This window comes from Microtus oregoni, unplaced genomic scaffold (assembly GCF_018167655.1).
Source record: "Microtus oregoni isolate MIOR12 unplaced genomic scaffold, Mior012 000056F_ref0000123, whole genome shotgun sequence".
Classification (NCBI taxonomy): domain Eukaryota; kingdom Metazoa; phylum Chordata; class Mammalia; order Rodentia; family Cricetidae; genus Microtus; species Microtus oregoni.
In genome coordinates, this window is record NW_024543832.1 from 3,998,585 (window position 1) to 4,024,194 (window position 25,610).

Consider the following 25,610-nt stretch of genomic DNA (forward strand, 5'->3'; position numbering starts at 1 on the left):
TGGGCACTCACAGCAGATGCAGGGCTGGCATGGGGTCCAGGTCACTCTCTTCCTGGCTAGAGCAATGAAGTGAGGTGATTTTAATCTTTACATCTTTATTCTTTTTCTTTCTATGTTTTGTAGCTCCCAGAATAGAAATTTCTTAGTACCATCCCTGGAATTCTCAGCTTTTCTACTAGGAAGAAAAGGGGTGGTCTTGATGGCCATTAAGAATTGCTACTGACTGTGTCTGTGTTGAAGGGTCTTCTTCATGTGTTGTTAGGGGGTTTTCCAAACTTGAGCATAGTCTCTGTATCATCATCATCATCATCATCATCATCATCATCATCATCATCATCATCTCAAAGCTTTAGAGTGACACACAGCAGTCTCACATTCTGACTTATTATGATGGATGACAGAGGTGTAGTGATACACAGTGTGTCTCTGAGTACAGAGATCACCGAGGACCACCAGAGTCACCACAGCAGGGGCAGGTAGTGCTTACCTGCATTCTTACTGTCAGATTGTAAGTCTGTGTGTGTTCCTCACAAAAGGCTGAGCAGTATTGTCACATATGACCCAAGAATGATAGCGCCTCCCATCCCTCACTTGAGCATAGGATTTTCTAACAGACCAAGGACAGACAGCATTCCAGTGATGCTACCCCTGACAAGGGAGATGCTCTCCTCCTCTTCCTTCTTTTCCTCCTTTTCTCCATCCTCCTCTTCTTTTCTTCATGAGGTTTCATGTAACCCAGTTTAGCCTCAAGCTCATCAGGTTGCCTGTTGGGGTCCCACATTGTGGCAACATCTATCATAGTCCAACCTCAATGGGGTTCTCACATTCCAAGGTAGGGGCATGAAGATTAGAAATTTTAGGCAGGAGGAACAGAACTATGAACACAGACTAGGACTGGGAGGGTAATTCAGTGGATACTGAATTCACCCGTGTTTATTTTCCACATGCTTATATACCCAATCCAAAAAGGAGAGAAGGCAAGAGGCTGCGTTAACATGACACAAAGTACAAACAGAGTTTGTTCAGGTATTGAATTACCTCTTCAATACCTGGAGCATCACATAGCTATACCCTGAGTTAAGCATTCTGTTGTTTAGGCAGGGCATATAAGACAACATCTTAGTCCAAGCATCCTGTAGGCAGCCACTCCCTGGGTCAAACTCGTGTCATATCCTTGAAGGAGCAGGAATAGGCCTGAACTCTCTGACCTGTAGTCAAGGTGGGATGGACCCAATTCTGTGGGTCCCCACAGTAGCCAAGAGTGACCAGGTACTGATGATCCTCCTGCTGCCAACTCCCAGGTGCATGGATTACAGGCATGTGCCACTACCTGCCCACTTTTATGTGGTACTGGGAATTGAACCCAGGGCTTCACTAAACAAGCACTCTACGAACTGAGCTATATCCTCAGCCTAAAATGTTCCTAATGGGTGTCTGACTAAAGCCCCGATCTCTTGGAGCTAAGCCCCAGGAACTAGCATTTATTAACATATACCAGCATTCTGAGTGAGTCAGGGTGCATGGGTTTCTTTGTGCTTGTTCATGCTGTCAAATGCAGGCTCTTATTGGATGGATTCCACAGGCTTCTGTGAATGCTTAACTCATAATCCAGCATGATGTCAGGAGCAGTTGAGAGTCACAGCTTGATCCATAAGTAGTAGGAGGCAGAGCAAGAGCGGAAGAGAGAGAGAGGGAGAGGGAGAGAGAGAGAGAGAGAGAGAGAGAGAGAGAGAGAGAATTGGGATGGCCAGAAGATTTGAAACCTTAAAGCCCACATCCAGTGGTATACCTCCAACAAGGCCACACCTCTTAATCCTTCCCAAACAGTTCCAAACTGGAAACCAAATAGTCAAACATATGTGTCTGTGGAGGTCATTCTCACTCAATCTACCACAGTGTGGCTGTCAGGAATAATATACCCTTAGCTATGGCCTTTACCTCCTTTCACAGAAGCGCCCTCCCTCCTCTTACTAGCCTGGGTCAGTCTGAAACCATATCAGCTCCTAGCTTCTGGAATTTAGAGGATTTGCTCCCTCAAATGGAAAACTCTTTGTTGAAATGGTAGAAGCATGACTGAACATGGTCCTGGATCCTGCTGCCTGGGACTCTGAGGCCCAGGACAGGAAGACAAGTCCTCTTGAACCCTTATGAGCTGTGCTGCCCTCATGGAGGTACTGGGACCCGACTGATGGAAGACCACTAAGTTTCTGATGGTCCCTAACTAGACCTGCCCTTTCCATGTATATCTAACAGCAAAGGGGTGTTGGAGAGAAAGAACGACTGTTGCCAAGGTTACAGACCCACACAGTGCAGAACCAGGGGCTTTGGCTGCCTGCCATGGAGCCTCTTTGCTACATGAGAGGTGGCTTCCTTATGAGTCAGATCACCCATTTAGTCTGTGTCCTGAATCCCCAGGCTGTGACCACCAGAAGACAAGAACATTCTCACCCAGAAGCAGTTCTCTACCAGAGCATATAACACCGAGTCCTTTATGTGAGCAGGCAGGTGTGCTTGGTTCTGGAGAAGCTGGGAAGAACTGACAGGGTTTGGGAGAGAATAAGAATACAGAACAGGCTGAAGCTGAGGATGTCTATTTATACAGGAAGCCAGTAGAGTGGCTAAAGTATTTATGAACTGGCTGTGCATTCGGAGTGATTGGGCATTGGTGGGGCCATCGCAGAGGTATCCCACAGTAGTGACATGCCACCATGGGAGAGGAGCCCTGAAGCTCAGGCCCAGTTTATGGAAGAGCTTGGAATGCAGACTTCTGTGGGACAGGCCTGTTCTTTGTGGGCTGACTTTCTGAATAGCTCAAGGCTCAGTTCAGACCTTTCTATGTAAGGTGCACATTGACATAGCTTTTAGATGGCTTCTGTGAGAGCCAGGAAAGCATCTTCAGAAAATGTAGAGTAGTCCAGGTTAGTGAGAATAAATACTCCAGATTGACACCAAACACCAAAACATCAGGCAGACCAACCTCCAATCCAGAGATGGATGCCTCTGTGGGGTCCCTTGAATCAGAGCCGATAGCTCTATTCTTTGGGTGGCTTTATCATCTTTTGTATTTCTTCAGAGTCAGCTTTCAGCAGCGCCTCACTGCATTGAGAATATTCTGCATTGAGCATAGGCTTAGTTAAGTGGCTGAGAGACAGGTTTAAACTTACCACGTGCCTGTCTGCTAATGGATTCTGCCACCTTCACAGATTCTGGCCCATGATGCTCCTGCCAGGTGAGGGACAGCTCAAAGAGGACCAAATTGCAGAGGGGGAGGAGGGACTGCCATAGAGGACTCCAAAGAGGAAACACTGATAGAAAATGGATGCATGAGAGTACTTTGTTACGTGTGCATGGTTACCATTGGGAAAACAGTAATGCACTCATCATTAACTCACGCTACGTGAGCCACACACCAGATGGGGATTGTTAAGTTTTATTGGCTACAATACTAAATGATTTCAAAGAATTCTTAGTTCCCACTTATGAAAACTTGGTAAGAGCACTCTTGGATTCTAAGAATCCCCAGCTGCTCTGTAGGAGACCTGGGACCATCCATTCCGCTCACATGACACGCCTGAGTGGGGAAATATTTTATTATCTTGCTGAGAGAGTTCAGCTTTACATCCATATATTTTTAATGCTCTTAGGTTAAAAAAAAAAACCTGTCACAACTGTATGTGATTGTGGGTTTGCATAAATCTCAGAGCTTTTGCCAAAATAGTGAGCAGGAAGGTAGTTAATTTGGCCCCCTCTCCACAAGAGGGATGATCCCTGATTCTGAAGTTCTTTCTCTCTGCCAAGGTCATAGGGCCTGGTATTGGGAAGCAGCTGGGCAGTTGAGTGCATACTGGTAAGTGCTACTCATGGACGAAAACCACGTGGTTGAGGTTACACAAGTAGTCATGGCCAGATATTCTGTCAACCAGGGAGGTTGTGACTTTTTATTTGCTTCTTTACCATACAAAGGTAGAACTCTCTTAGAAGTTATGATGGGAGAACTACACTGGTCCAGAAGAAATAGGTCAATTTTGCTTTTAAAACAACAAAGCCGGGTGGTGGTGGCGCACACCTTTAATCCCAGCACTCGGGAGGCAGGGGCAGGCAGATCTCTGTGAGTTTGAGGCCAGCCTGGTCTACAGAGCAAGTGCTAGGATAGGCTCCAAAGCTACAGAGAAACCCTGTCTTGAAAAACCAAAACAAAACAAAAAACCAACAGAAAGGTACCAGAGAGATGACTAAGGATGGTTTTACATTCTGAGAAAACAAAGGTAATTAGAATTAAAGCTAAAAAGATCAGTACACATGTGTGCATGCATAGATGTATATGTTTGTACATACATGAATATACACATGGATTAGTGCACACAGATGTGTGTGCATGTTTGTGTACATGTGTGGATTCACATCTATGCATGTGTGTGTGAGTATAATGTGTGCATATATATGTGTGACTTCTTGTGTATATGTATGTGTAGACATAAGTGTGTTTCCACATATGTATGTATAAATATATGTGTATGTATGTGCATATGCATGTGGATGTACATATAAGAGTGTGAACAAATATATGTTTAGTGAATGTCTATGTGGGAGTGTCCATGAATGCATACATTGCTTATTTAAGTGTGCATGTGCATACACATATATGAATGTGCATGTGGTTGTGTACCAATATGTACACATGTATAGCCACATGCACGCATCTATATGGTGTGTGCTGAAGTATGGGAGCCTAGTGGACAGGTGGGAAGAATTCTCTGAGCTCCATGCCCTGCTCTAGGGTAGTCAGCTGAAGGAGCTGTTTGAGAATTTTTGAAATGTGACATATTTTCATGGAAGAAAACATATTAATACTAAGGAGGTACGGATGTTTTGTGTGTGTGTGTGTGTGTGTGTGTGTGTGAAATGCAGGGTACCACATTGTGAAGATGACTCATGCGGGTGTTCTCTGTGGCTGACATTTGACTTTAGGTGTAGATGATTTGTGAGCTGCTGGTTGGTGGGCTGTGTTCATTTGAGGGCCTACCTCTGCCTCTGGCCACGTGTCCCTGGACACGGCTGGGTGGAACACACTGGAGCAGTTAAGTCTCAGACTCCAGGGCGGGACACCAGCCTCTACTGTGACAGTCCTTATCTCTGGATGACTTACCACGATAATCAATGTTATTAGGTGTCTGGTATCTACAATGAAATACATTTTCATTGATTTTAGAGCATATAGCAATGCACATAAATTAGCAGGTAATTAGTGCTCTGTGACTTGTGGCTTGAGACAAGTGTCCTCTGAGCCCCTGGGAATGCCTCGTTGAACTCTTGCTCTTCCATTTCCTTCTGGCAGATCTTCCCGAGGCACAGTCTCATTAGGCTTGTGCAATGACTCTAGCTGGGCAGACGCTAGGGCCAGGCTGCCTTGTGTAGCTGAATCATGCAGGAGCATGTCATTGCCCATTTTGTTCCATCAGCTCGAATTGTCTGGTGTGATTCAGGCAGATACAGGAAGCCTATGCTTTTTCTAGAGTGTTCTGGCATCTGCCATATCACGTGACATAGACTCTGTGGGGAAGCCCTTAACTGAGCTGTGTGTCTGCACCTGTGCCTGCCACCCTGCCTTTGTCTCAGTGTTCCCGTAGACACTTGATGAGGGTTGTGATGGTGCTCACCAGAGTTGCATACCAATGGCCACGGCCAGGGCATGGAACCGTGCTGTATGCCCACAGCCACGGCCAGGGCATGGAACTGTGCTGTATGCCCACAGCCACAGCCACAGCCACAGCCAGGGTGTGGAACCGTGCTGTATGCCCACAGCCACAGCCAGGGTGTGGAATTGTGCTGTATGCCCACTGCCACAGCCAGGGTGTGGAACCGTGCTGTATGCCCACAGCCACAGCCAGGGTGTGGAATTGTGCTGTATGCCCACTGCCACAGCCAGGGTGCGGAACTGTGCTGTATGCCCACAGCCACAGCCAGGGCATGGAACCGTGCTGTATGCCCACAGCCACAGCCAGGGTGCGGAACCGTGCTGTATGCCCACTGCCACAGCCACAGCCAGGGTGCGGAACCGTGCTGTATGCCCACAGCCACAGCCAGGGTGTGGAACTGTGCTGTATGCCCACTGCCACAGCCAGGGTGCGGAACTGTGCTGTATGCCCACAGCCACAGCCAGGGCATGGAACCGTGCTGTATGCCCACAGCCACAGCTACAGCCAGGGTGCGGAACCGTGCTGTATGCCCACAGCCACAGCCAGGGTGCGGAACCGTGCTGTATGCCCACAGCCACAGCCAGGGTGCGGAACCGTGCTGTATGCCCACAGCCACAGCCAGGGTGCGGAACCGTGCTGTATGCCCACAGCCACAGCCAGGGTGCGGAACCGTGCTGTATGCCCACAGCCACAGCCAGGGTGTGGAACCGTGCTGTATGCCCACTGCCACAGCCAGGGTGCGGAACTGTGCTGTATGCCCACAGCCACAGCCAGGGCATGGAACCGTGCTGTATGCCCACAGCCACAGCCACAGCCAGGGTGCGGAACCGTGCTGTATGCCCACAGCCACAGCCAGGGTGAGGAACCGTGCTGTATGCCCACAGCCACAGCCAGGGTGTGGAACCGTGCTGTATGCCCACAGCCACAGCCAGGGTGCGGAACCGTGCTGTATGCCCACAGCCACAGCCAGGGTGTGGAACCGTGCTGTATGCCCACTGCCACAGCCAGGGTGCGGAACTGTGCTGTATGCCCACAGCCACAGCCAGGGCATGGAACCGTGCTGTATGCCCACAGCCACAGCCACAGCCAGGGTGCGGAACCGTGCTGTATGCCCACTGCCACAGCCACAGCCAGGGTGCGGAACCGCGCTGTATGCCCACTGCCACAGCCACAGCCAGGGTGCGGAACCATGCTGTATGCCCACAGCCACAGCCAGGGCATGGAACCGTGCTGTATGCCCACAGCCACAGCCAGGGTGCGGAACCGTGCTGTATGCCCACTGCCACAGCCACAGCCAGGGTGCGGAACCGTGCTGTATGCCCACAGCCACAGCCAGGGTGCGGAACTGTGCTGTATGCCCACAGCCATGGTCAGGGTGTAGAACAGTGTTGTATGCTCACAGCCACAGTCATGGTCAGGATATAGAACAGTACTATATGCCCACGGCCATGGTCAGGGTGTAGAACAGTGCTGTATGCCCACAGCGATGGTCACGGTCAGGATGTGGAACAGTGCCGTATGCCCACACGGCCATCGCCATGGCATGGAACAGTGCTGTATGCCAACTGCTGGAACCAGGGTGTGGAACAATGGCACATGACTACCCCAGCCTGTCTTCCAGCTTAAGGTGCCCTTGCATTTCTGTACCTGGGAGGAGAGAGGTATCAATCAGACTGATGGGAGCCTCCCACAGTTCATTTCTGATGATGTCACTGAGGGGAAAATCGGCAGTCAGATAGGAGCAGTTCAGAAACTGACAAACCTGGCCTTCATTTTACTGTTTACAGTGCTGAGATCAGAGAAGCCCCTTGACCGCAGTAGGGCATGGCCTTTGTGTGAGCCAGCATGATGCCTAGGCCTACAGCTCTGAGATGTCACCTGCTATACCCCAGTATCCTTAAAAGGCTTGCAGCCATAGCTGCCCTTCCTTAAAATACTGCTTGAATTCAGTGCTTATGGATGAGGGGATGGTCCTGGGTGTCACGAGGCTGTAGGTTGTTGGGAGTGGAGGTACAGATGAGGCAGGGCTGCTTCAGGGCTAAAGTATGTGACACAAATATGCTTTACAGGTGAAAATACAGTTTCCCATAAGACTATATCATTGCTTTGAAGAAATGGCATCTCTTAGGGTAGAGGCTGCTATGGGTGAGCTTGCTAGTCTCTAGTGCACACAACAATAGGATGAATACGGGACTGTGTGGGGTCAGCTGCCCTGCGCGTGACCCAGAGTCCTCTTAAGAAAAGAAACCTAAGCAAAGGACCCTGCCAGCCATGATTTTCTCCTCTGGCAGGTCTATGGAGCAACCCTAAGGATGAAAGGAGGCCACTGGCCTGTGGGAATTGCAGGCCCGTGTGTCCTTTGTGAGCCTGGTTCTGTGTCGTGCTCCACCTATGCTTGCTAAGTGCCGCTGGCTCCTACAGCTATAAGTAACTGTACCAACTCTTGTGTGAAGGAGCTAATGGTTCAGTCATTTTGAAATTAATAATTTTCTCTTAGTTTATCAGTTTTCTTGCATTCATTCACTTGAAAGACCCTCCAAGAGTGTCTTTCCTCTGGGGAGACCCTTCCCAAGGAACAGCAAGACCACTTGTACGGATGCAAACAGCAAGAGGTTTATTCAGATACACAGGTACCTGGGGCGACAAAGTCTCTCGGAGGACTTGTGCGCCTTTAGGTCGGGGTAATGGGTTTATATATGTTTTGGGGAGCAAAAAGCGTGGTACAGAAGCGAGAAGTGTAGTTACAGGGTTTTCATTGGTCAGTTTGAATGTGGCCGAGTTCAGGTCGGGACAACGTCTCTAGTTCCCGAGAATTCAGATATGGGCTGCCTTGGCTCTTATCTAGGGCAGACTTCACCGTTCCTCCCCGCCTGGGACAGACGGCGCCTAGCCATATTCTCGGTATTCCTGTTCCTCCCCCGGCCCAGCCACAGGTGTCTCTAGCTTGTTTTGGCAGCTTTTAAACTGCCCTTTGTTCAAACCCTGAATATTCAGTGCAAGCCTTGTAAAATGTTACCGGTGCTAAGTTGTTTAACAAGCTGGGCGGGGGGTCTTTTATCTGGTGCTAAGCTGCTTAGCAAGCTGGATGGGGGTCTTTCACACTTACTTAGACATAAGGGCAGCCATGGAAGAATGGACAGAAGATGCAAAGAAGACCCCAAGAACCTCAGTCCTGAGAGGATGATGCACCCTTTAGTGTAGGGGTAGCCCCAACCAATCACCTTGCTTGTAGGGCGGGGTCACCTAAGGATATTTTTTACTAATAAATATTGCTGGTGTGCTCTCCCCTGCCCCTTCTGCTTTCCTGTTCTCCCCTGGAACCACAGGTTCTTTGAGTCTTTCCCTAATTAAAGCTAAATATATTCTTATAATTTCTGTCTGCCTTCATTTACACCGCTACATTTGGTGCTCAGCTTGTGTCCCGGGGACACAAGCTCGATCTTTCCCAGCCTTTGCGAACAAGTCAGCTAACGGAGCTCAGGAAGCGCGACTGGGCTCGAGTGAGCATAGCCGCTAGCTTTCACAGCTCGCTCCCAGCTCGCTTTCCCTTCCCCCACTCCCATCCAGCTGCACGTTCATCAGCCACTCGGTCCTGGCCACGGTACAGTTGCGGTGACAGATGGGCGACCGCTGCCCTCAGGGTTAGGGACATCATTTAGTGGTTGGTATAGGGTTGAGGGGATGGGGGAGATATTTTATGGAATTTGGGGTACTTTAAAAAAAAAGGGGGGAATAACTGGTTTGATGGGATGATTGGTATTTGTGAATTACTGTTTTTAAAAATTGTATTAGTACTGTTTCTTGTATATTGATATATTAAATATTAAATGTGAGTGCTCCTACCTCTATTTTTTTGTATAAGAGTATGCTTATAACTTTGTCTGTATTGTATTGATACATTTACCATATTACAATGTACATTTCTACCTCTAATATTATTTATATAATGACATTGTTTACAGTTGGAGATCATTGTCTTCATATATTACACAATTGTTTATTCTCTTAGTCTTCAAGTTAGATAAGTATTGAAAATTATGTTTGTCATATTTATTTTTAGGATAATCAGGATTTTTAGATACATAGAGATTATATTTAGTATAGATAGTATAATCTTCAGCCTCTTCAAAGAGCTATAGAAAATGGCCTTTAATCTAACCTAAAATTCCTTGCCAACGAGACACAATCACTCCTGACAACACCACTCTACTCCCGAGAGAACGTTGAACACCAAAGACACTCCACTGGGAGCTTGTCTTCTTGGCAGAACTGGCCTTTGGGGTAAGAAAATCCCATACCTCAACTCCTGACAAAGTTACAAAATATCCATAAGTGGATAAAACAGGATGGTCTTATCTTGCCAAGACAGGGTAGGATAGTTCTAAAAAAGTTCCTTGCCTTAAATAATGGTATGTCAGTTATGTTAGGCCTTATCCAAAGTTGGTTGACTCAACATTGCTAGCGAGACTTTGGGTGATTGCCCAGGTAGTTAGTTGTCTCTATCATTTGTTGCACATTTTGGATATTTCTTGTTTGTTAAGTAATAATACTTCCCTTATCAGATCTTTGACGGAGTTAAAGATTAGATAATAGTAGTTACTCTCTACATTATTTAGACTACTTAAAATAAAATGTTTAGTGTATTTATTATTTGTTCCTATTATATATAGTTATATTTGGTTTGGCTCTATCTTATTTAGACAAAAGGGGGAGATGTAGGGATAGCCCCAACCAATCACCTTGCTTGTAGGGCAGAGTCGCCTGAGGATATTTTTTACTAATAAATATTGCTGGTGTGCTCTCCCCTGCCCCTTCTGCTTTCCTGTTCTCCCCTGGAACCACAGGTTCTGTGAGTCTTTCCCTAATTAAAGCTAAATATATTCTTACAATTTCTGTCTGCCTTCATTTACGCCGCTACATTTTAGTTGATAATCATTGCACACTGTGGCAGGTCCCATGTGGTGTCTGGCAGACTCACTGGGCTGGCCTGTGTGGAGGACACCATGGGGGTCTTTTGAATGGGTATTGGTAGATGCATAGGAGTTTGACAACTAGAGAAATAGCCATGAAGGCATTATGCTTTGTTGTTGAAAGATAAATATGTTCAGAGCACACCAGCTTTTGTGGGCTCCTATCACTGCACTATGCAGGTGTGAATATAGGATTGTATCCCTAAGAGGGAACACTCACCTGAGTATAGATAGAGGCCTCTCTTATGCCCCACCCCTGACCCTGCCTAGATTATGTCCATCCCTTCTCTGTGTTCAAGGTGGCTTGGCACACTGTAAGATAGCAGCCAGCTGCCTACTCCCTGCTGGGTGAGCACATTTACCATTGGCTCACCTTCCTATTTCATCAGAGGTTGTCAAGGTCTCTTTCACTTGCAGGGAGAGGCTAGCCACCTTTGTGTGTTCTCTTTTAGTGCAGGTTCTATATTCTTTCACTCTTCATGTCTTCTGTTTCCCTTCACCTACTTGTTCTTTCCTCATTTTTCCATTGTCCAACGTGGTCACTGATATTGCAGAAGCCTCCCTATAGAACGTAGCACACAGCCAGTCTCCCTAGAGATGGGGTCAGGTGCCAGCATCCATCCCTGTGTGCACAGATGTAGAGATGGGGTCAGATGCCAGCATTCATCCCTGTGTGCACAGCTGTAGAGACATCATGGGATCACATGCCAGCATCCATCCCTGTGTGCACAGCTGTAGAGAGATCATGGGATCACATGCCAGCATCTATCCCTGTGTGCACAGCTGTAGAGAGAGCATGGGGCAGATGCCAGCATCCATCCCTGTGTGCACAGCTGTAGAGACATCATGGGATCACATGCCAGCATCTATCCCTGTGTGCACAGCTGTAGAGAGAGCATGGGGCAGATGCCGGCATCCATCCCTGTGTGCACAATTGTAGAGACGGGGTCAGATGCCGGCATCCATCCCTGTGTGCACAGATGTAGAGATGGGAGCAGATGCCAGCATCCATCCCTGTGTGCACAGCTGTAGAGAGAGCATGGGGAAGATGCCAGCATCCATTCCTGTGTGCACAGCTGTAGAGATGGGGGCAGATGCCAGCATCCATCCCTGTGTGCACAGCTGTAGAGCATGAGGGTCAGATGTAGGTGAGCATCCATCTTTGTGTGCTCATATGTCTGGTCCATTTCTGTTGTGTGTACTTCTGCCCCATGATACTTCTAGCTGTGAGCTCAGTCTCAAGCCCCTGGGACTTCCTTGGGTGGTCAGCTCAGCAATACTGTGAGGCTAGGGGAGGGGCACATCTGCATAGATGATCATGCCAAGGATGTGGGCTCTCTCTTATGTGGCCTTGAAGGCACAGGGCATGCCAAGCATCCTGATGAAGAGTTTGGTCAGATCATTCAGGGATCTATTATAATAGCTTCAGAATAACCTAGCTCCATCATGATGAAGTTGACCCAAGGAACCTGCATGGGGGTCTGAAAGCCTCAAGAGTCCTTGGTATCTCTGTCACTGACTCCTCTTCTGTCTTTCTTATCCAGGCTGCTTGTTTGAGGATGGCCTGTGTGGATCATCGGAGGCCTGTGTGAACGGTGAGTGTGGGTTCATGGGGCACTGCCGAAGCTCTGATCTCTTCCTTCTGTTGTGAGCAGGAGTGGGACCTCCAGCCTAGGGGATGTGTATTCCGAAGAGGGCAGCACAACTGTTTGTCTTTGGCTGTGGTAGAGAGAGATCTTACACACAGATTTGTGTCTCAGAGCCATTGGCCCTGTTCCCTGAGTTTAGGGCTGTTCCCTAGAAGCTCAGTAGCAGGAGGCAGGAGCATGGCTCATGACGGACTCTGGTGTAGGGAAGAGAGGCTGAGCGTGAGTTCGGTGTGCTGGCTTTCCTCAGCACTAGCCCTGCTTGCCCTACACACCCAGCCTGTGCTCGATGACTGCACATCTTCTATGTTCATGTCTTGAGGCTGAGCTCACGGGAAGTCCTTCTTAAAACCAGCTCCTGCAAGGGTTGGCTGAGTGACTGTCAGCAGGGAAGGAAGTTGTTGTAGGAGCTGCAGGCCTCTTCCCACAGCCTGGCTCCTGGCCGCTTGGCTAGGTTATACCCCGAAATAACAGCACACAAATTGTATTCTTTTAAACACTGCATGGCCCATTAGTTTCAGCCTCTTAACCCACTTCTAATAATCTATGTAGCACCACGAGGTGCGCTTACCAGGAAAGATTCAGCATGTCTGACCTGGTGGCTGGCTGCATCGCCCTGGAGAGAGCTGCATGGCGTCTGAGCTCACTTCCTCTTCCTCCCAGCATTCTGTTCTGTTTACTCCACCCACCTATGTTCTAATCTATGAGGGCCAAGCAGTTTCTTTATTTTTTAACCAATGACCTTCCTCCATCAGGAAGTGGCCAAGGACTTCTCAAATAAAGGAAACTACTTTGTGTCTTGGTTGGTGGGTGACCAGTTCTTGGGAGTTCACTGTTTGAACTACAGGAGGGGTGGACATTATGCTCGAAGGTCACAGTTGTGTGTTACAGAGTGAGGCTGGGTATACAGTGGCCCCCAGAAACCCCAGCCAGACTGGAGAGGCAGGCACACCATGCGTTTCCTCTCAGCTTACTGCCCGTGGGGAGGGCAAGTGTTCTGCTGCTGCTGCTGCTGCTGCGGCGTCGGCGTCTGAGCTGGCACAGGTGCTCTTCTATGACCCTGCCTAGCTGCAGGTGTCTATTGGCAGCAGAGAAGTCACCAGCCTTGGGGGCAGGGCAGGCCCGCCCTTGAGTGCAGGATCCGAGCTTTGTCTGTGCTGAAAAACTAAGCCAAGTGCTTGTCAGTCGGTCGTGCAGAGGACCAGCCCCGTGGCCTCGATCAGGAATCTCAGGGTGGGGGAGAGCTGTCTGTGTGTCTAAGAAGGCAGCAAGAGCCAGCAGGGAAGGACAGCACTGGCCCCTGGAAGGAAGGAGAGCAGGATGCCAACTGTGCCCAGCCCTGCTTTGTGTTTGCTTTCTGGGGGAATGTGACGCCAGGCCAGGCTAGGCCAGGCCAGGTGTGGATCCTGCCAACCATGTGGCATGACTCCAGACTCCTTGCATTGTACTTTGTGCTGCTTTTTTTTTTGAGAAATCATTAAGTATACTATCTTAACAATATTTTATTAGTCTGAGCCCACCAAGCTCTGATCAAAAAGGACACAAAATGTGTGAGTGCATGCGCACATATGTTTTGTGTAACCAGAAACACAGTACCAACAAAATGACAGACACAACTGTTACCCTTCCCTCAGCAGAAGCAGAAGCAAGTCTGGAAGGTTCTTTCCTAACTCCAGCTTGCCTTTCCAACCTTCAGTGATAGGCACATTATTAAGATAATAGCTTTCCATTCTTTGGGAAAGAAAAGCAATTTAAATGTAAATATAGATATTCAGGTCTTGATGTAAGTAACAGACAGTATTTGGCACTGTTTTCTGGTGCAGTTAGGTCTAGGAAAGGGCAAGGCAGGCCATTCAAGGGCTGCAAGCCTGGGTGTTTGCTGTGGCTGACTGGAGACAAGAAACATAACATCCTGTTGCTGCTGGCCTGGATTTACTGTTGTCATGGTGACTGTATAATTGAGGCTGCCAGCTGGTGGAGCAGAGAGGTGTGACCTGGATCGGTGAAGATGGACAGGTGGCCATGGGGCAGGGTGTGGCATGGAGTCCAGGGTGCTTGCATTCACACATGGGATCTCTTTCATTCTCTCCTTTTCTCGGGATAGAGACAGACATGTGTAATCTTATCAGCTAATTTGTGCTTTTTAGACGCCTCTAGACCTTTAAAACAAAACCAAAAGGTTAAAGTGATTGGATGGAATGAGGTAATTTATCAAGAATATCAAAAGCTAAACATAGTCGATTTACACCTGTTATTAAAAAAAAAAGCAAAGGAAATAAAAGGGCTAGGGGTTTAACTCAGTGGTAGAGACCTACTTTGTGTTACAAGGCCCTGGTTTGATCTTCAGTACTGTAAAAAAAACAACACCACACCTACGTAGAGCAACAACAAAACAAACAACATTAGCAGGAATCTGGGAAAGGGGAGGGAGTATGAAACGGCCCCGCACCATGGGAAGTGTACGGCTGCTCATTGAACGTCAAGTATGGATATGACTTAGTGATCCTGCTTGTGGGCTTATGTCCACTGACAGCAGAGCCCTGAAGAATACATGCACACCTGTGGGCACCACGGTACTTTCCATTATATCCCCGCATGCAGAGAGGCAGAGTTTCTCCCTCAGTGGGTGGAGAAAGAAAACCTGGCTCCGTACACCGTAGGGCATCACTGACATAGGGACACTGTGCTCTGTAAAATAAGCCAGCCGCAGGAAACGACAAATGCCGTATGGTTTTACCTTCACTGGCTCCTAGAGCAACAGATTCAAAGACAGACAGCTGGGTGTTGCGAGGCGGCACCTGCAGATGAGGGTTGGGGAGTTTTAATTGGTGAGGGGCCTCAGTTTAGGAGATGAGAAAGTTCTAGAGGTGGTGTGTTGATGACTATACAGCAGTGGTGTTCTTCATGCCACTGAGCTACACACCTGAAAATGGCTGGGATGGCAGACTTCACCGTAGGAGTATATGATTACCATTGGGTATGCTAGTTTTTTATTGCCTTGGCAAAATAATAGGAAAAGAAACTTAAAAGGAGGAAAACATTATTTTGCCTTGGGGTTTTAGGGGTTTGGGGCTATGAAAGTGGTTCTCAACCTGTGGGTCACAACTCCTTTGACAAGCCTGTATCTCCAAATATATTTGCATTACAATTCATAGCAGAAGCAAAACTGCAGTTCTGAAGCAGCAATGAGAGTAATTTTATGGCTGCGGTCACCACAACATGAGGAACTCCACGAAGGAGCTGACGCAGGGGAAAGGTTGAGAACCATTCCTCCGTGCTCAGCTGTCTCTACTCCCTTAGACACAGGAGGACAGACAGGAAGATCAAGAAGGCACAAAATAGTAGAGCTGTCCACCTCACGACAGAGGGGAAGCTGAGGGACAGGATAGGAGCCGGGGACAAGGTGTACACTTCAAAAACTGCCTTCTTCCTCTTACTAAGAGAGAGGCCTTCTTCCTCTCTCTAAGAGAGAGACCTTCTTCCTCTCACTAAGAGAGAGACCTTCTTCCTCTCACTAAGAGAGAGACCTTCTTCCTCTCACTAAGAGAGAGACCTTCTTCCTCTCACTAAGAGAGAGACCTTCTTCCTCTCACTAAGAGAGAGACCTTCTTCCTCTCACTAAGAGTGAGACCTTCTTCCTCTCACTAAGAGAGAGACCTTCTTCCTCTCACTAAGAGTGAGACCTTCTTCCTCTCACTAAGAGAGAGACCTTCTTCTTCTCACTAAGAGAGAGACGTTCTTCTTCTCACTAAGAGAGAGACGTTCTTCTTCTCACTAAGAGAGAGACCTTCTTCCTCTCACTAAGAGAGAGACCTTCTTCCTCTCACTAAGAGAGACCTTCTTCCTCTCACTAAGAGAGAGACCTTCTTCCTCTCACTAAGAGAGAGACCTTCTTCTCACTAAGAGAGAGACCTTCTTCTTCTCACTAAGAGAGAGACCTTCTTCTTCTCACTAAGAGAGAGACCTTCTTCCTCTCACTAAGCCCCACATTTCCATTTCTACCACCTCTCTATAGTACCACAAAATTATGAATACATTCATTGACCAACCCATTGATTAGGTCAGAGTACTCAGGATCCAACCATTTCTTAGTGGGGACAGGCCTAACCACACAAGTGTTTTCGTTGACACTTACCACAGCCACAATATCCCACAATCAAAAGCTTAAAAATGTAAACTCTGAAACAGTATTTGGTCATTAGAGGAAAAGCTGTATGTGTTCTGAGTATTTTGCCATCCTGGTATGGGCTGAAGAAAATAGAGTTTATAATAGTCACATGGGATTCCTGTGTGTGAGAAAAATCTGCTTCAAAACGTTTGGATTAGACTTTCTTCCAGAACTAGTAACCCTGAATGTCAAAAGCTAGACAATAAGTCCTAAAAAAGAAATTTCAGTGAATGAGAAAGAACTAAAGCAAATTTGCAAAGATTTGAAATAATGCTTATGATACACCATTGGTCAGTGGTTCATGGAGGTGTCTCTCTGGGCTCCACAAGTCCCAGCCTGTAATCTGACTCACAAGACAGACAACCCGAAGTATTAAAGGAAGCTTCCAGCACGGATAACCCTTTGCAGTGATAACTATGTGCATTCTAGACACAGCAGATGTATCATCAATATTGAAATAAGAATGCTTTAAAAAGTTTATTGTTAATTTACATGTGCTTGCATGTATGTCTGTGCAATGCGTATGTGTGTTACTCACAGAAGCCTGCAGGGAGCATTAGATCCCCTAGGGCTTGAATTACAGATAGTGAGAGCCACCATGTGGGTGCTGGGAACCAAAATTGGTCCTCTGGAAGAGCAGTCAGTGCTTTTAACCACTTGGTCACCTCTCCAGCCCCAGGGAGTGCTTTTATAATTGTGTTGTTAGCTACTTCTCTTGTTGCTCTTCCCAAACACATTACTAGAAGCGATTTTGGCGAGAAACTGTTTACTATGTGTGGCTTACAATTTAAAATAGAGCCCATTATGGTGGGGAAGGTGCAGAACCAGGAGCATGAGATGAGATGGCTGCTCCCTGTTCCTAGGTATGGAGCTGCCCGAAGTTAGAGGTAACTTCCGCCTTAGTTAACTTAATCTGAAAACTCCATTATAGACATTACAAACAGGCCCAGAGGTCTGCTCTTTGGCTCATCTAGACCTGATTAAGTTGGCAGGCAGTATTAGCCATGCACTTTTGTTTTATTCATGATTCAAATATTGAGCAGACATTAGAAAGCGAGCGTGGAGACCATTAAAAGCACCGAGTTGTGAGAGGAGAACCCATTTGATATGGGGACGGCTATGCAGACAGGAAGGGAAGGGCTCAAAGGCACGTGCCAAGCTATGACTCCTCATCTGGGCCGTCACTCTACTTTTCTTATTTTTTTTCTGTTTTTCAAATGTTTTCTTACAAACATCTTTATTGATATGGTATTTTAAATACTAAGAAGGACAATTGTGATAAAATTAGATGGGGCCCATTCAGTGCTCTTTGAGCCTGCTAGCTTTTAACGACTTAATAGCCGAGTATTTAAAATAAAACAAAAGTTAATAATATGTGGTTCTACTTTATGGGTCAGTACCTGACCAGTGAGCACTTATTATAGCCCTGTGCTCACGTTGGCAGCACACATACTAAAGTTGGATCAGTACAGAGAAGATTACCATAGCTCCTGTGCTAACACGTAAATTCATGAAGCATTCCATATTTAAAAAATAGAACAGAAAACAGCCACCTCCTCCTAGTGGCCCTGTGCCACACAGGTGCTGGAAGTGCTGGCTTGCCAGGTATGGCGAACTTAGGAAAATTCCCCCCGAAGATCACATTGACCGTGGCGCCATGCCTGACTTTGTTGTCATTTGTATCCTGCTCTCAGCAAACAGGGAGGGTCCTCTGCTGAAGGGATTTAATGAAGGAAGAGGAGAAAGGCTGAGTGAGTCATCTCGGGAGTGTGACAGGAGAGTGGGACCTAGAAAAGCTTCATCAAGATTAATGCGCCTGCGCAAGAGTAAGAAGCCAGCTAGCAGGGAAACACTGGAAACCCTTCTCGACCCTGGCATCATTTGACAAACAGAGCATGTGCTAAACGGAGCCCTGGAAATCCAAATGGGATGGAGGGGGGACTATAGAAGAACATGTACTGTATGGCTGTGATCTTTGGGGGCTCACTAGTCTTCTTCCAATCTTCAGGTGCTCTTTTTCCTTCTGAGTAAGCTATTTCTATTCCAGGGCTAACTGAAAGGGGATGCTCTCCCCATCTCCCCTACTGGCTGCTGTACAATTTCTACCTCAACTCTGCTGTGTTTTCTCTCAAACTCTAATAAAATTGTTCATGAACTTCCTTCTGCGTCCATTCTTCTTTGATTGATTTTTTTTATTGAGCTCTACATTTTTCTCTGCTCACCTTCCTGTCTTTCCCCTCCCTTCGACCTTCCCCCAAGGTCCCCAAGCTCCCAATTTACTCAGGAGATATTTTTCTACTTCCCATGTAGATTAGATCTATGAAAATCTCTCTTAGGGTCCTCTAAGTTCTCTGGGATTGTGATTTGTGGCTGGTTTTCTTTGTTTTATGTTTAAAAACCACTTATGAGTGAGTACATGTGATAATTGTCTTTCTGTGTCTGGGATACCTCACTCAAAATGATGTTTTTTTTTTTAGCTCCATCCATTTGCCTGCAAAATTCAAGATGTCGTTATTTTTTTTCTGCTGTGTAGTACTCCATTGTGTAAATGTACCACATCTCCCTTACCCATTCTTCGGTCGAGGGGCATTTAGGTTGTTTCCAGGTTCTGGCTATGACAAACAAAGCTGCTATGAATGTAGTTGAGCACATGTCCTTGTGGAACGATTGAGCATCCTTTGGATATATACCCAAAAGTGGTATTACTGGGTCTTAATTTTCAGAGAAATCGCCACAGTGACATCCAAAGGGGCTGTACCAGCTTGCACTCCCACCAGCAATGCTGGAGTGTTCTCTTTACCCCACAAGGGCTCCAGCATAAGTTGTCATCAGTGTCTTTGATCTTGGTCTAAGATTGCTGTTTCTATTTCTTCAGCAGTTATAGGTCTGTTTAATTTGCTTATCTGGTCTTGATTTAATTTCGGTAAGTGATATTTATCCAGAAAGCTGTCCATTTCTTTTAAGTTTTCTAATTTTGTAGAGTACAGGTTTTCGAAATATGACCTGATGATTCTCTGGATTTCCTCCATGTCTGTTGTTATGTCTCCCTTTTCATTTCTGATTTTGTTAATTTGGATATTCTCTCTCTGCCTTTTGGTTAGTTTGGTTAGTTTGTCTATTTTGTTGATTTTCTCAAAGAACTAACTCTTTGTCTTATTGATTCTTTGAATTATTTTTTTTTGTTTCTATTTTGTTGATTTCAGCTCTCAATTTGATTATTTCCTGCCGTCTAGGTCTCTTAGGTGAGTTTGCTTCTTTTTGTTCTAAAGTGTTGAAATGGTCTGTTAATTCACTAGTGTGGGATTTTTCTAGTTTCTTTATGTAATCATTTATTGCTATGAACTTTCCTCTTAACATTGCTTTCATTGTGTCCCATAAATTTGGGTATGTTGTGTGGCCATTTTAATTGAATTTTAGGAAATCTTTAATTTCTCCCTTTATTTCTTCCTTGACCCATTGACTATTTAGGTGGGCATTGTTTAATTTCCATGTGTTTGTGGGTTTTCTGGAATTAGTATTGCTGTTGACTCTAGTTTTAATCCATGGGGTTATCCCAATTTTTTTGTATTTGTTGAGGTTTGTTTTGTTACTGAGTATGTGGTCAATTTTTGAGAACGTTCCATGAGGTGCTGAAAAGAAGGTATATTCTTTTTTGTTTGGGTGGAATATTCTATAGATGTCTGCTAAGTCCATTTGAGTCATAACATCTGTTAGTTCCCTTATTTCTCTGTTCAGTTTTTGTCTGACTGACCTGTCCACTGGTAAGAGGGGAGTGTTGAAGTCTCCCACTATTACTGTGTGGGGTTTAATGTATGATTTAAGCTTTAGAAGTATTTCTTTTACATATGAGGGTGCCCTTGTATTTGGGGCATAGATGTTCAGTATTGAGATTTTTCTCTTGATGAATTTTTCCTGTGACTAATAGGAAATGTCCTTCTTTGTCTCTTTTGATTGATTTTAGTTTGAAGTCTATTTTGTTAGATATTAGGATAGCTACACTCACCTGTTTCTTAGGTCCATTTTATTGGAATATTTTTCCCAACCCTTTACTATGAGACGATGTCTATCTTTGAGGCTGAGGTGTGTTTCTTGTGTGCTGAAGAAGGATGGGGTTCAGTTTTCATATCCAATCTGTTAGCCTGTGCCTTTTTATAGGTGAGTTGAGTCCATTTATATTAATGGATAATAATGACCAGTGATTGCTATCTCCTGTTAATTTAGTTTTCATTGTTGGTGATGTTAATTTGGGCATTTTCCCCTTTTTTGGGATTTGCTGCTATGAGACCATCAATTGTCTGTGTTTTTGTTGGGTTGGAGTTTTCCTTCTAGTATTTTGGGTAGGGCTGAGTTTGTGGCTAGGTATTGATTAAATCTGGTTTTGTCATGGAATATCTTGTTTTGTCCTTCTATAGTGATTGAAATTTTTGTTGGGTGTAGTAGTCTGGGCTGGCATCTGTGGTCTCTTAATGTCTTCACAATACTTAACCATGACCTTCTGGCTTTCATTGTCTCCAACGAAAAGTCAGGTATGAAGAATCCGAAGATAGGTCTACCTTTATATGTTACTTGACTGTTTTTCTTTGTAGCTCATAATATTCTTTCTTTACTCTGTATGTTCTGTGTTTTGATTATTATGTGTCTAGGGGACTTTTTTTTTATCCAGTCTATTTGATGTCTGTAAGCTTGTTGTATCTTTATAGGCATATGTTTCTTTAGGTTGGGAAAGTTTTCTTCTATGATTTTGTTAAATATATTTTCCATGTTTTGAGTTGAACTTCTCCTTCTTCTATACCTATTATTCTTAGGTTTGGCCTTTTCATGGTGTTCCATGTTTCCTGGATATTTTGAGTTAAGCTTTTGTTAGATTTAATGTTTTCTTTGACTGATGAGTCTATTTCCTCTATTGTATCTTCAGCGCTTGAGATTTTCTCTTCCATCTCTTGTATTCTGCTGTTCATGCTTGCGTTTGTGGTTCCTGATTGTTTTCTCACGATTTCTGTTTCTATAATTCCCTCATCTTGTGTTTTCTTTATTGTCTATATTTCAGTTTTCAAGTTTTGAATAGTTTCTTTCATATGTTTGATTGCTTTTTTTTTGTTTTCTTTAAGGGATTTGCTGATGTCTTCCAATCTTTTGTTTGTCTTTTCCTCCATTTCTTTGAGGGAATTTCTCATTTCCTCTTTAAGAGTTTCAAACATTCTCCTGAAGTTATTTTTTAGGTCATTTTCTTCTGCTTCATCTATATTTGGTTGTTCAAGTCTTGCTGTTGTAGGGTCTTTAGGTTTTACTGGTGTCGTTTTGCTCTTTGTGGTGTTGTGTGTGTTCTTACATTTTCTACTCATCTTTTCCCCTAATAGGTGTGGTTGGTGCTGTCTGTGATTCTGTTGATTAATCTTCCAAGACTCAGATGGTTGTTCCTCATGTTACAGCATGTGCCATAGTTCTAGTTACCCCTTTGGTCACTCTGTGTTCCTGGAGGTTACTCAGTGCTTTTGGCTTTGCTCCACTCTCTTGGAGTTTGCTGTCCCAGGCCTGCTCTCGCCTAGGTTGTCTGCTCAGACCTGTTTTCTGTAAATGTCCCTGGTCTGGATCTATTTGTGCAGAGGTCCCTGGCTTGGGGTTGGTCCTGTAAAGAACTCTGGCTCTGGTCTACTCCCTTGGAGTTTCCAGGCTCAGATGTGCCGAGACCTGCAGAGGACTTGGCTCAGGCTTACTCTGTCAGAGGTCCCAGACTCACGCCTGGACCAGCAGAGGTCTCTGGTTCCTGCCTACTCCCTCGGAGGTCCTAGACTCATGCCTAGACCCACAGGAGTCCTGGCTTAGGTCTACTCCCTTGAAGGTCCCATATTTCTGTTCAGATCCTTAGTGGTCTCTGGTTCTGGCTCTCTCGCTCAGCGGTTGCTTCCTTATACTTGTTCTGGTGGAGTTTGCTTTCAGGTCTGCTCTGGCCCAGGTTGATGGCTCAATCCTCCTGAGTCCATTCTAAAATTCTTTTGTTGTTCCCAAGTTGAGAGACCTCCTACCCCCCAGAAAGACCACCGGAATCCAGTCAGGTCCAGAATGCAAAAGCAAGGTTTAATTCTTATACTACCTAGCTTGGATTGGTTCCCAAATGTGATGCAGGAGAGCTCCCGTTCCTTATTTGCGGTTGTATGTATATACAAAAACTGCAAGCCAGGTTTACTTAGGATTAAGGAAGTTGGTTTTGCTGAGTACAGGGTATGGACCACTTCTGCTCCTGTGCATGCCCCCTACCCTCACCCCAAGCAGTTATTTCTGCTCTTTTCTAGACCACAAAGCTGGGTGTTAAGAGGGACAGTTGGTCTGCACTTTTGCAAAGGTCCCTGGTTCCAGCCAACTCTTGATGCTGCAAAGAGCTCAAAGCCAGTATCTTAACTAGTTCCTGACAGGCAAAGCTTTTTAAAATTTTTTTATGTCCTTATACTTTTATGAATGAGACACAGCATTTCCCTGGAAACAGAAATGTTTGTGTACCTAGGTAGAAGAAATTATTAATTTGTCATTGTTGAAGAAAACATACAGTGCTCACTTAGGAATAAGAGATAGTGTATTCTGGAACTAATGTGAACAATCATGGCCCAGGAACACAGATTTCGGTTACCCCAATTCTATATCCCAGTGTGAAAGCAGTGCCATAGTTCTACAGAACAAAGACAGTCATAATTAAGGCAGGTTTAAAATACATGGATGGGAACATCAGTAACTGCAGCAAGATGGGGGAGACTTTTCTCTAGGCCTCAGATGCTAGCTTATGGCATTCATAACTTTTGATTGGTTGAAGCTAGTGGTCTGCTAAATTAATAGATTTCAAAGATTTGTAAATTAGTCACAAAGTATTGAGACCCAGAGGTGAGCAAGGATCGGCTACTCAGCATATGTCAGGGTAATAAGCTCTGAACCTGGCAGGTTACAGCCTCCCCACACCACTGAAGCCCTAATCAGCCTGTCTGGGCACACACAGCTTCTTTCCAGGATTTCCTGTTGACATCACCCATCCTTGGGTCATGGCTAAGACTCATTCACCAAAACTAATGTGCTAGGGAAAAGTAAACGTGTTTCTTTAATATTAGTTTACCTGGCCCAGGCACCTTCTGAAGTGAGCAAAGGGATAGGCTGTCTGTCTTTCATGGGAGGACAAAGGGCTCTGAGTTACTACTCTCAAGATGCAGAGTCTATAACCAACGGTCTTGGTCTCCTTGCTTTTGAAAGGAAATTAGGAAACATGATTGCCTAAGGATAACCTATTTACAGCATAGTCCAACTAGGAAGAGAAAGAACATCATTTCTCTCACTTGTCAAATTGAGACAAAGACCATACACAGTGCCTTTTCTTGGAAGAATAAAGAGAGGGAGAGAGCTTAGAAACCAATAGGGGGATGATGAAGGTCATGAGTAACTAATGTGGGGTGGTTGAGAGCAGAGTAAAGTTGTTCGAACTTCTAGAAAAGGAGCCTGGGGTTTGGTGGCTCCAATAAGGGAGGGTCACCCATCCCCAATAAACGGTTTGAGAAGACAAGTTGTGATGGTTGATTTTCCTTGTAAACATAAAAGGGTTTAAAATCCCCATGGAAACAACTGCTTGTGCCTATGAAAGTGGTTCCAGAAATATTTCACTGAGGGGGAAGTCTCACCCTAGATGTGCATGACACCATCCTATGGTGCCAGTGTTTCTCTCTCTCAGCTTCCCGACTGTGGTCAAGCTCCTGTCAGCATGCTTTCCCCACCGAGATGAACTGTCGCCTTGAACTATGTGCTAAAATAAGCCCCCTTGTCCAGGACTGGAGAGATGCTCTTCTCGTAGAGGATGTGGGTTTCACTCCTAGCACTCACCTTGTGGCTCAGAACCATCTGTGAAACTCAGGGTACAGGGGGCCAGTGCCTCCTTCTGACTCCTCTGGGCACCAAATACATGATGTACAGACATGGACATACATGTGAGCAAAACACATGCACACATAAAATGAAATAAATAAGTCTAAACAAATAAATATAAACCAGGTCTTTCCTTTAAGCTGCTTTTATCAGGTGTCTGATCACATTAATAAGAAAAGCAAACAGTTCACCCTTCAGACTAGTACAGAGAAGACAAACTTGCTGAATGTCCCACAGTGAACATTTAGAACTCTGCTTGCTGTGTAAGGCAGTGGTCTCTAGGGAGGTGGGAACTGGGGGAGCTCTCTAATCTGGAGAAGTACCTGTGTCTCTAAGGCGACTTTCTCTGTGTGCAGTTTTCCAGCAGTCCAGATTGGTGCTGTGAGGTCCTTGGCAGTCAGTATGAGTCATGGCATTAATTTCCAGTTTGCAGTCTTCTCTGTACAAACATGAAAGTGCCTTCCTGGTTAGCCGGTGTTTGGTGCAGGACAAAGGCTCTGGCTAAAGAGTATGGCTCCACAGTGCCCGCACTTTGTGGCTGTACTTTGGATCAAGCTTATGAGGACACCCAGACAGAAACCCTGTTCATTTTTCTGGTTTCTAATGAATAACCATCCTGCCATGAACAGAAAAGGTCAAGAGCAATGGCTTATTTATTTACCTTCAGCCAAAGAACCAACACAGAACAAAGGTAGGGACTCCAGGATCTTATACTATAACCAGTTACCTGGGGCCTGTCCTAGCAGGGGTTACCATTGCCTCCTTAGTCTTATTCCCCAGGGAAAGGTGAGTGTACTATCTGCCTGTTCTGCAGCCCCACAAAGCAGAACAATCAGATCACAATGCAAGACAATCAGACATGATAGGAAGTGGAGTCAAAGCAGGAACTCAGTTTATTATTTTGAGTGGCAGCTTATATCCGTTAAGTGACATCATGTGATGCGGGGATACCTCCAGCCAATGAGAGACTGCCAGACCCTCCCTCTGGCTGGAGGGGCATCTACCTAGATTTTGCTGTCTCGTCCTCACTCAGTAGCTTTGAGACTATCCTTCAAACTCGAGCCAGGCTTTTTTCTGTCCTACAGGCTTTGAGGTACAGGCTCTGAGATAATTTTGGCCCAACATCTCCCCCTTTTTTGTTTTAGATCCCACCCCTACCCTGTTCACCAAGTCTGACTAGCCACCAGGGAGAGGGTCTGGGTCAGGGTCACCCCTATGCAGAGTTTTTACCTAGGTA

The 25,610-nt window shown here is 45.7% G+C and overlaps 1 protein-coding gene and 1 non-coding gene across 2 annotated transcripts in view; both read left to right on the forward strand.

Moving 5' to 3' along the window:
• Ptprn2 (protein tyrosine phosphatase receptor type N2) overlaps positions 1-25,610 on the forward strand; it is a 744,114-nt gene that overhangs the window by 61,959 nt on the left and 656,545 nt on the right. Inside the window, exon 2 of the mRNA XM_041638770.1 lies at positions 12,211-12,261. Within this exon, the coding sequence (XP_041494704.1) occupies positions 12,211-12,261 (51 nt within the window). The remainder of the gene's footprint in view (positions 1-12,210; positions 12,262-25,610) is intronic.
• On the forward strand, positions 17,909-18,010 carry LOC121438726. The gene has a single exon (XR_005973114.1). It is a non-coding gene; the product is annotated as a U6 spliceosomal RNA (small nuclear RNA).